General features: G+C 47.4%; 1 protein-coding gene across 2 annotated transcripts in view; it reads left to right on the forward strand.

Annotated features, from left to right (window-relative positions):
- Positions 1-11,318, forward strand: part of UBE3C (ubiquitin protein ligase E3C) — a 118,526-nt gene extending 107,208 nt beyond the window's left edge. For both annotated transcript variants that reach the window (XM_043871654.1, XM_043871655.1), the window contains exons 22-23: positions 3,354-3,484; positions 10,015-11,318. In XM_043871654.1, coding sequence (XP_043727589.1) covers positions 3,354-3,484; positions 10,015-10,185 — 302 coding nt within the window. In that variant the 3' untranslated portion in view covers positions 10,186-11,318. The remainder of the gene's footprint in view (positions 1-3,353; positions 3,485-10,014) is intronic.
- Position 11,319: the final 1 nt, after the last annotated feature.

The raw sequence follows: 11,319 nt of genomic DNA on the forward strand, positions 1-11,319 counted from the left end.
CTGGGAAAGATTGAAGGCGGGAGGAGAAGGGGACGACAGAGGATGAGACGGTTGGATGGCATCACCCACTCGAGGGACATGAGTTTGAGCAAGCTCTGGGAGTTGGTGATGGACAGGGAGGCCTGGCGTGCTGCAGTCCATGGGGTCGCAAAGAGTCGGACACGACTGAGTGACTGAACTGAGCTGATAGGGGCTTCCCTGGTGGCTCAGTAGTAAACAGTCCACCTGCCGGTACAGCAGGCGTCCAGTTCCGTCCCTGGTCCAGGAAGGTTTGACGTGCCATGCAGCGATGCAGCCTGTGCAGCACAAGTGCTGGAGCCCATGCTCTGCAACTAGAGAGCCACTGCAGCAAGAGGCGCACTGCAGCTGGGGAGCGACCCCCGCTCTGCGGCTGGAGGAGGCCGGTGTGCAGCAGCGAAGACCCAGCACAGACGAAAATACGCAAGAGTATTTAAAAAAAGATGTCGTGGAATCGCCACAGTGATAGGCACACTGCTCGATGGAAAGTAATGGGGAAACAGAAACAAATCCTTAGATTTACAGCCAGTGACTTTCGGCAGCTCACTGGTGCTGGAATGGTGAGCACTTGGAGAAGAAGTGCTTAGACCTGACCTCACACAGTGTGCAGGAGTGAGTTCAACAGGATCAGAGGCCTGTTGTTAAAAGCCAGAGCTGTAAAACTCCTGGAAGAACATAGGAGAAAGTTCTCATGACTTTTGAACTAGGCAGAGTTTTTAGTTGTACACCAAAAGCATGGTCTAGAAAAAAGAAATGGATAAAAATTTGGACATCCTCAAAATTAAAGATTTTGTGCTTCAAAAAAATACCATCAAAAAAGTGAAAAAACAAGCCACAGGTTAAGAGAAAATATTTTCAAGTAATGTATCTAATAATGGCTTCTGTTCCTGTGTATCGAGAACTTCTACAACTCAATAAAAAGATAAACAATTGATTTTTAAAACATGGGCCAAAAAAACCAAAAAAGTGTTCCACTTAAGATATATACAAATATCTGGTAAGCAAATAAGCACATGAACACTATTAATCATTAAAGAAATGCAAATTAAATTGTACTGTGATACTACTACATACCCACTAGAATGACTGATCAAAAAGATAGCAATACTTAGTGTTAATATGTGAAGAAATTTGAGCTCTCTTGACTGGTAGCAATGTAAAATTTAGAACTTCTTTGGGAAAGTTTACAGTTATATAAAAAGTTAATTGTAGAACAACTGGATTTTTGCATAAGAATGAAGCTGTACCCACAAGTCACACCATATACAAAAATTAACTCAAAATGCCTCAAGAACCTTGGTACCTAAAACCATAAAAGTCTTAGGAGAACACAGGGATAACACCTCATGACCTTGGATTTGGCAGTAAGTTCTTAGATATGACACCGAAAGCACAACCAGAAAAAGGAAAGGTAAATGAATAGAACTTCATCAAAATTAGATTTATGCATCAAAGAACATTATTAAGAAAGTAAAAAGACAGCCTTCAGAATTGGAGAAAACACTTGGAAATCATGTATCTGGTGAGGGTCTGGTACCCAAAATGCATAAAGAACCCTTACAGCTCAATAGGCAGACAGGCTGGTTCAACAACGGGCAAAGGACTTGAGTAGACCTTTGCCAAAGAAGATACTACCGAAGGCCGGTATGCTCCAGAAGATGTTCAGTGTCACTAACCACTCGGGAAATGAAAACCAGAGCCCAAGAGAGAGGCACACACACAGAAGACAAGTGTTAGTGAGGGTGTGGTGAGACCGGAGCCCTCATTCATTGCTGGTGGAAAAGTGAAGTAGCATCTGTGGGAAACGGTGGTTCCCAGAAAGCTCAGCGTGGACTTACTCTGTGAACCAACAACTCTGCTCTGTACCCAAGGGGATTGGAGACAGGGGTCGAAGCATCTGTGTTCACGAGATGTTGTTCACAGGAGCCAGAAGCTGGAAATAACCCCAGTATCCACTGAGATGGTGGATAAGGAATTATGCTATAGACGTACGGTGGGACTGTCATTAAGTCTTGAAGGAATGATGTTCGTTACACGCTTCAATGTGGATGAACTCTTGAAAGCATTATGATAAGTGAAATAATGACAGACACAGAGGATGTATATTGTAGGACTCACCTTACATGAAATGCCTAGAAGAGGCAGGTTCCTAGACACGGGACTAGAGTCATCAGGGGCCGGGAAGGGCATGGGCAGTCCTGCCTCCTGGTCGTTCAGTGTCTGCCTGGGATGAGAGGGTGGTGGTGGCTGCACGCCAGTGTGCGGGGGATCAGCGCCTGGGATCACACACCTGAAAGTGGCTGAAATGGTAGATTTTATCATGTGTCTTTTACCACAGCTAAAAAAGTCCATCCAGACTCATCTACCCAGAGCCCTCTGTTCTGTTGAGTGCTATCACCCCACCTTTCCTCCAGGGTCACTTTTGAGAAGGTTTTGGAAACGGATGTGTATGTAAACATGTGCTTGCATCTCCGCTTTCGGTAATTGCTCTTTTGTATTTCTCTAAATTGAGCTCTGATGTTCATGTCCGGGAGATAATACCTAAGGTCACATTGTCCTCCCCATCGGTCCAGCCTTTCCTGGCCCAGAAGTGGTCTTGGCCTGTTTGCATTATCCTGTCTGCACTGATTGCATTTACCTTTAACGATCTCAACTGTTCCTATTCCAGTAAATAGGTTTAAAGTATTACCATATTCATTTTGGTGCCAATTAATACACTTAAGATACTTTATTGATGATATTTCTATAGTATATTAACAGTGAGGGAACAATATATAGCAATTATTTTAGTTTTAGGAAGCACTTAACTAGATTAAAAGTTGTAAGTAGCAGATATTACTCTTCAGAGCATTGGTCTAATCGAGGGCTGGGGTTGGTTGGTATCCATGGTCTGTACCTTGTCAGAAGGATGGGTGATAAATTTACATACTAAGATGTGTTGGTGAAATAACTCGCTCTGTTAAAAATAAAAATCCCAGTGTGTCTGCCATTTGTAGGTGCGTGACCATCATGCGAGTCCTGTGTTATGTAGAGTTTGCTCCCCAGCCAAAGTCGAGTCTCAGCTCCTCGCAGAGCTCTGGAAGCTCAGATCCTTGGCAGCATGTTTCTCTGCCAGAGTCCATCTTGTTTGTTCCTCACTCTGGCCTCTGGTGCTTTATCCTTCTGTCCCCTGCATCCTTGCCCATCGTCCCCCAGGACAGGATCGGCTTTAAGCCACAAGCCGCTGCCCCACCCTGGCCTGGCACGACAGAGAGGAGCTGCTCTGCTGCCTTAGGGAGAACCCCGATTCTGCACTCACCTTGTTTTTCCTGAAGATGTCTTCCTCTTTGTCCTAGGAGGCTACTCTGCCGAGCACCCCGTGATCAAGGTCTTCTGGAGAGTCGTGGAGGGCTTCACAGACGAGGAGAAGCGCAAACTGCTCAAATTTGTGACCAGCTGTTCCCGGCCCCCCCTCTTGGGGTTTAAGGTACACAGGCTCGGGGCCCAGCAGTGTTTGGGACAGGGCAGTAGGGGCCAAGTGAGCCAGTGTGCACACAACGTGTTCAGAGAACAGTGTTTTCTGCAGTGGTCACAGCGCCCAGGCTGTTATTTTTTACTGTGTCTGTAGCCTCATTACAGAGAAGGCAATGGCACCCCACTCCAGTACTCTTGCCTGGAAAATCCCATGGATGGAGGAGCCTGGTAGGCTGCGGTCCATGGGGTCTCTTAAGAGTCGGACACAACTGAGCGACTTCACTTTCACTTTTCACTTTCATGCATTGGAGAAGGAACTGGCAACCCATTCCAGGGTTCTTGCCTGGAGAATCCCAGGGACAGGGGAGCCTGGTGGGCTGCCGTCTATGGGGTCACACAGAGTCGGACACGACTGAGCGACTTCACTTTCACTTTTCCCTTTCATGCATTGGAGAAGGAACTGGCAGCCCATTCCAGGGTTCTTGCCTGGAGAATCCCAGGGACGGGGGAGCCTGGTGGGCTGCCGTCTATGGGGCCGCACAGAGTCGGACACGACTGAAGCGCCTCAGCAGCAGCAGCAGCAGTAGCCTCATTAACCCAGTGTTTCAGCTTGGTCACTGAAGGATTGGCTGTTATCTGTGTACCTAGAGCTGGTTTTATTTGGGTTTTTTCCTGCGTTCACAGTCCTGACCCCTCGCTGGGGTGTCGCTGGGACGAGGCTTAAACGTGAGCATGCAGCCGGGTGGGCTGACACTGACATCGTCACCAGTCCTGGGGTCTGTGCAGCTCAGGCTGGCCTCCCTTCCCAGCTGAAGAGAGCGTGGGCTCCACATGCTCGTGTGTCTGTTGCCAGGAGTGATACAAGAGCAGGAGTTGATCTTTTCTTAGTGCTTCTCTGTTACTTCATTTCACGTTACTTGGCCTTAGTGTGTCATTTCTGGTAGTTCATGTTGATCTCATACATTGGCTGAATATTTTTATCAGTTGAAATTGGTCATGGAACAGCTTGGGTTTTCCTTACTCATATAAAAGAAATGAAGTTAGGTTTAATAAAGAGAAAGACAGTGGTTGTATATAACATGAAGTGATGCCGGGTTAGGGGAGCATGTACATTGGGTGTGCTTGTGAAGCTCACAGATTGACATTTGCCTTCCAGTAACCTTTCATTGATGAGTTATATGTCAGTTATTTTACTTTGAAATTACTTACAATGTGTAGAAAAGTTGTAAGAATTGAACAGAGAACTTATCAGCCCAGGTTGAACAGTTGTTAACATCGTGTCACATTCGTTTTGTCATTCTGTATTCATGTATTTCTTTTTGGAATCATTTGGGAGCAAGTTGAAAATATCATGTTACTTGCACATTTTTCTTGAAACACCAATCTCTCTTAAAAACCACAATTAAATTAATCAAAAATAAGGAGTGTGCAATGATAGATTGAGATTTTCTAATCTTCTGGTTCACAAGTATGATCATGAGACCAGCAGCTTCAGCATCACCTGAGAAGTCGCTACAGGTAAACATTGTCAGGGCTCACCCAGACCCCCCCGAATCAGCTCAGGAAGGGGGCCAGCCACCTGTTTCCACCTTCCCTCAGGTGTCGGGGCGCCTGCAGTGGCTCCAGCCCCACGGCGTCCTCTGTGGACCTTGCGCTTCCCAGTCTGAGGCCACACGTCGTGTTAGCGGCCGGTTCCCTCCGGTCTGTGCCGTCTTCAGCGGTCCAGTCACATTATCTGAGAATGCCCCTCAGTGCACTGGAGCAGTTACAGCCTCAGGACACGGGTACTCAAGGCAGACACCCTCACACATTCACGCAGCGCTCACAGAACTGCAGCCGCCCACAGCTGGTTGTGGAGAAAGGGAATGTGGTCTGTCCAGGCAGTGGGGTGTGTTCGGAAATTAAACGGAATGGATTGCTGATACAGATGCCCTGTGTGTGAACATTGAGAACGTTGTGCTCAGTGAAGGGAGTGAGACACTGGAGGTTCTGTGGTTCCTTTTACACAAAATGTCTTTAAAGGGGTGGATAAAAAAAATAAAGGGGTGGATAATGGAGAACTTTGGCAGAGAAATGGCAGCATTCTGAAGTTGAATTTAAACTACATTTAAATGAATAAATATTATAGTACGTGAATTACACTTTAAAATGTTTTTTTTTAATTGACATTAATAGCTTAATAGAGTGTCCCAAAAAGTGTCCCAGAACTAGAGCAGTGGGAATGTCCCTGGTCCTCCAGTGGTTGAGAATCCGCCTTGCAATGCAAGGGCCAAGGGTTTGATCCCTGGTTGGGGAACTAAGACCCCACATGCCGGAAGGCAGCTAAGCCCGTGTACCGCAACAAAGGCTCCCGTGTGCTGCTAAGACTTAAGACCCGACTAAGCCAAATAAAATAAAGGCGTGGACAGTGCAGTAGAGACATGGGGCGCGGGCTGTGGCGTAAGTGCAGTGATGCTGTTTCCACAGGAGGTGGGGGAGCAGTGAATAATAAAGACGTGAGTGTGAGCAACTAGTGAATAATATTGCTCAATGATACTAGCAGAACTGAGTCTCTTCTCTGTCTTCCAAATTCTCAGAGAGAGAAAATAAAGCCTGCGAAACAGGACAGCCAGAACCAACTGTGTTTACCAGATAACAGAACACAAAGTTAATGTGGACACTCATAAAGCAGAAAACATAGAAATGAGAGCAGGCTGAAGTGTCAGAGCAGTGAACGTGCAAAGAGGAAATGCAGGTATTAGAAGGAAAACCCTGGGACTGAGTTGGAAAAAAACTGCTGTGTACAAGCCAGACCAGACAGGTGTCACAGGCCTGGGGGTGGGAAAGCTGAGGGGCCTGTGTTAGCATCTGAAGTCTCAAGTAGAATGGCAGGGAGGCTTAGTGATGCTTCTGGCTTGGGATATAAGCCCCCCTCTTCTCAAAAGAAATGGATGGATTGACTGGATGGGTTTAAGCCCTGATCTGCAGAACCAGATGTCAGAATTGGGCAGCAACTTGCAGGAGCACATCTCTGCTTTTTGGTTCCTCTGAGGCTTGCAGTGAAGTCTGGAAATCTTGCTGTGTAGGAAGATTTAAAGAGCAGGAAGAGTGCAGATGAGATGTGCCCAGTGGCTCATGTAAATGGGGTTAATATAACAGGCTTTCCCATTGATCAGAAGTTTCTATTGTCTAGTAGTATAAACAGTCACATGAGTTAAATCCTTATATATTAAGATTTTAGTGTGATTAGGTAATTTTGTCAGTAACATTTATAATGAGAGACAAAGCTTATAGTGTCTTCCAGTTTCAAAACCACACTAAACCTGGAAGAAAACTGAGTGTGTGGTTTCAAGAAGGGAAGTTTGGAGGACCTGCTCCATCAGAGAGCTGAGTGGAAGGCATTCGCTTTAGTAAAAGTGAGGAATCTGGCTTGAGGAGTCCAGATGCTCTGGCCAGTGGAGGAGCCAGTTGTGTGTCACAGGCTTGGGTGGGAAAGCTGAGGGACTTGTTTCAAGTCCCAAGTAGAATTGCAGTTAAAATTCTCTGGTCGCCTGTTGATGATCCCGTATAATCATAATTGAGTTATAATTATACCATGAAAAATAATTTTTGGGAAGCCATGAAATAGTCATCCTATTTCAGGGGTTTTTTCAGTGATGGAAATCATATTTTTTTTTTTTAATGTCATTATTCTTTTTTTTTTTTTTTTAATATTTATTCATTTATTTGGCTGCACCAGGTCTTAGTTGCAGCATGTGGGATCTAGTTCCCTGACCAGGGATCGAGCCTGGGCCCCCTGCCTTGGGAGCTCAGAGTCTTAACCACTGGGCCAGCAGGGAAGTCCCTGGAAATCATATTAAATGTGAGGTTAATTAAGTGTTTTCCGGTGCTTTTGACGTCATTCTTAGACTCAGATTTGGGGAAACCACTGTGATGTGTGTGCTCCCCAGTTCGCTCAGGGTGCCTGCTGGCGGGGTGGCAGACTCAGACTTGAAAGCAGAGAGCGGCTCTTGGCTGAAGCGCCCTCAGCAGCCAGGGTGGTCGCACGTAATCTGGAAGTTAGGCCTCTGCTCATGGCCAGTTTGCTGAGAAGAGCAGCATCTGCTGAAGCTAATTAAAGCTTAATATGCTTAACGGATGTGACTGTTACAGACGCAGAAATCATTAAAGTGCTATAGAAAATTGTTAAATTGCCATCAGGCCTCATAATAAATTGATGATTTTTCTCACTCTGAATTAATGCAAATTCCCGTTGTACTCTGCTTAGTTATGCACAGAATGGTGCCCGTGACTCAGATTTCAACGAAGAACATTTTTTTAAGTTTTGAGACTCCAAGTAGGAAATTCAATTAGCATTATGAAAGAAACAGTAAAATGTGGCATATATCTGCAAAATGTATTTCAGACTTTCCATTGAGCACTGACTGACTGCGTGTGCAGCAATCCTTCTGTTTCAAAAATGTGTTTTTAATATATTCAGGCATCTGAGAAAATTGTTTCCCTCAACATCTTCGGAGTGCTAAGTAATAAATGCAACAGATATTCTTTCTGTTCCTCTTTTGGTTTCTATTGAAACATCTTAAGCGGCATTTAAAGTGGCACATAAATTCTAATTAGGGGAAAGACAGCGGTTTTAGCAGTGTTGCCTGCCACGGAGACTGCGGAGACGAGGCTTATGCTCAGCAGTGGAGAAGCGCGCAGAAATGGAGCAGGTAGTGTGTGGGCTGTGCTCACGCTCACGCCCACATTGTAAAGTGTGTGCTAAATTCAACATGTAGGTGACAGAGTCCAGGTGAAACATGGTTTCGCTGGTCAGGCACCCGTGGGGTGACCGGCACTCTGAGTCCCTGCCAGGCAGGAGCGGCACTCCAGCCTTGTTCTCTGTTCTCCTCGGCAGTGGTTAGTAATTATTCGTTACACTATTCATGTTTTTCCTTGTAACAGAGTTAACATTTTCATTATAGAAAGCTGAGGGCTGTGGTTAGTTATGAGAGAAAACAGTCCTGTAACTGCTCTGCCTGTGCCTGCTGTGGGCGTCCTGGCACCCAGGAGCTGGGCCGTCCCTGTGCAGGGTCTCCGCCCAGACCATTCTTCACTGGCCTGAGAACGCCCATGTTCCGGTGTATCGTTTCTTCCTTTCTAGCTGGTTTTCTATAAAGAAAAGCTATTTTTTCTCATCAGCTCTTAGGTTACCGTGAGGACTGCTGGTACAGAAAAGATGGAGTAAATCTTGACTATTCCTCATTTACCAGTTATTGAGGGGGATAACTAGCGTTTTTGGGACAGCCAGTACATTTTAGTTTTACTGTCATTCTGAACCTTTAGCATTTGCTTTTTTCAGTCCATGGCACCCCCTCCCTTTGATCTTCCATGTCCCATCTGCAGGTGGGCGGTGGGCTCAGGGTCTGTAAATAAGTCCCAAGCAGCTATGGGTGGCTTCTTGCTTCCTGATGTGATGGGATAGTGACACTTGCTGTGTGCATCTCCTGGCCCATGTCGGGATCACATGTTTTCCAAGAAGCCCTGGTTCCTTTCCTGGAGACCAAGTTGGTAGAGAGCAGGGCTGGGCCCTTGGCCTGCTCGTTGTCACCGGAGGTCACTGTGTTCAGGCCTTTCCAGGGCACAAAGCTGGGACATGGGCGCTCTCTTCTTGAGAGAAAAATTCATCAAAGTTCACACTACTTTTTCCAACTGACATTCAGGTGTGTGAGGTTTTTATTTCTTTGATTGTATATTTGGATCTCTCTACCAGTGATTAATCTTGGCTCCTATTATTAATAGTTCATTTGCTTGCTCTGGTAAATTCTAGGATCCTACAATAAGTTATATGTAATTTTCATGTAATAGTTGTATGTAACACTACAGTGATTTTAGAACAACAGTACCAGTATTTACGGTGACATTTCTGAAAACCATTTAAGATTCCGGCCCCCCCCCCCCCTGTTTTTTTGGCCACACCACATGGCATGTGGGATCTTGGTTCCCCAACCAGAGTTTGAACCCCCAAACCCTTCATTGGGAGGTCGTGCCTTAACCACTGCCCGCCAGGAATGTCCCTGTGGTTCTAAGACACGGGCAACACCGCCCTTTGTGAGTGCGCCACCAGCACCCAACGTCCTGTGTTTAGAAGGGCCGCCTTCTCTCCTTGACGGAGACTGCCGCCTCCCCCTGCTCCCGGGTCCCTTTGTGGTTCACTTGGAGAAGAGGCACCTCTGCTTTTTCCATGTTTTCAGCAAAGAGGTTTATTTATACATTCCGCTCTTTACCCTGTACCTTTTAAAATTTTAAACTAATTTTTAAAAGGCAAAAAAATGAAAACTTTAGAGGCCTTTTCACCAAAAAGATTCTGTATTCACTCCCATGCATTCACGCTGTTCTCTGTCCCTTTTTATGCCTGAAGCCCATACACAGTATTGGGTAGAAACTTGGAGCCAAGTTTGAGGGCAGTGAAAAAGCGGGTGTCCCCGTGGGGACAGGCGAGAACAGCCGTCACTTCCTGCTGAGTCTGAAAGGCTCCCTGCAGGCCGTGCTTGGTGACCGCGCCGTGCGTCTGCTGTCTTGCAGGAGCTGTACCCCGCGTTCTGCATCCACAACGGGGGCTCCGACCTGGAGCGGCTGCCCACAGCCAGCACCTGCATGAACCTGCTGAAGCTCCCCGAGTTCCAGGACGAGGCGCTGCTGCGGAGCAAGCTCCTGTATGCCATCGAGTGCGCCGCGGGCTTCGAGCTGAGCTGACGCGTGGCGGCGGCCCACCCTCTGCGGAGACGGCCGGGCCTGCGCGCCCCCGGCTGGCAGGGCGCGCGCCGGACTCCCAGCTCTCCCGGGTCTCTCCCCGCCACCCCTCCCTGCATTTTTAAGTGATTTATTAAGTTGTGCTCACCTATTTAGATGGACGTTGCTTTTCAAATAACTTAAAATAACAGATGTTACATGCCACGTGGCTAACATAGTAATTTTGCCAAGAAGAGCACAGTTTTAAGACTGGTGGCAACTCAGTGAAATTAACCAAAGATGAAGCTTTGGCTCTGCTGCAGACGAGCCCCCCAAGCTGGCGACCCGGCGCCTGGCGGGGGCGCTGCTCGGACCTGCCTCCGGTCTGCAGAGACACGGGCCTCTGGGGGCCACTGCTTCTCGTGTGGTTGAATTGTTTACAAGCCTCATTGTTAAAACTAAAGGCTTTTTTTTTTTTTCCTGCTGCCTTTTCCCAAAGTGGTTAGGTTGGAAAATAGATAACAATGGTAATATTTTATTTGTGTTTTTTAAGCCATCTCCCCAGAACGGGACTAGCATGCTTGTTCCCGGTCTGCCGCTGACCTGCATCGTGATGGTTTGGACATTCCTGTGTGTGGGTGTGTGTGAGGCGGGTCCTTCACTCTCTTCTTTTCTGTCTCCACCTCGTGCCTGGAGAGCTTTCGGGGTGGGGGGGGGTGGTGGCCTCCGTCCTGCTCCTGCGCGTGTGCGACCCGCGTGAGCGATGCTGGGGGAGGAGGCCCGCAGCCCCTCCCGAGTCACTTGAACCAAAGTGGCGCTGCGCCTTTGCACTGCGGCCCGGGCCGCGCCCCCTCGCTTCCGGGTGCTGCGGTGCAGGGGGCGGGCGCCCGGGGCGGGGCGGGGCGGGGCGGTCCTCTCGGGATTCGGCACTTTATCGGGACCTGGCGAGGGGAGCGTCTGAGAACTCGCCGGAGGACGCAGGTGCTGGCCGGTGTTCGCTGTCACTGGAGCCCTGGGCTGGCGTGGGGGACGGGCCACAATTAGCAATATCCTTTTAAATGTGGGGGAGCCGAATGACACTTTTAAGACAATGACCATTATCAAAACAAAATGTATAATTTCTTAATTTGAAGAATAAATTAAGTGTTTAAATGCTAT

The sequence above is a fragment of the Cervus elaphus genome, chromosome 18 (genome assembly GCF_910594005.1).
Source record: "Cervus elaphus chromosome 18, mCerEla1.1, whole genome shotgun sequence".
In the NCBI taxonomy this organism is placed as follows: Eukaryota; Metazoa; Chordata; class Mammalia; order Artiodactyla; family Cervidae; genus Cervus; species Cervus elaphus.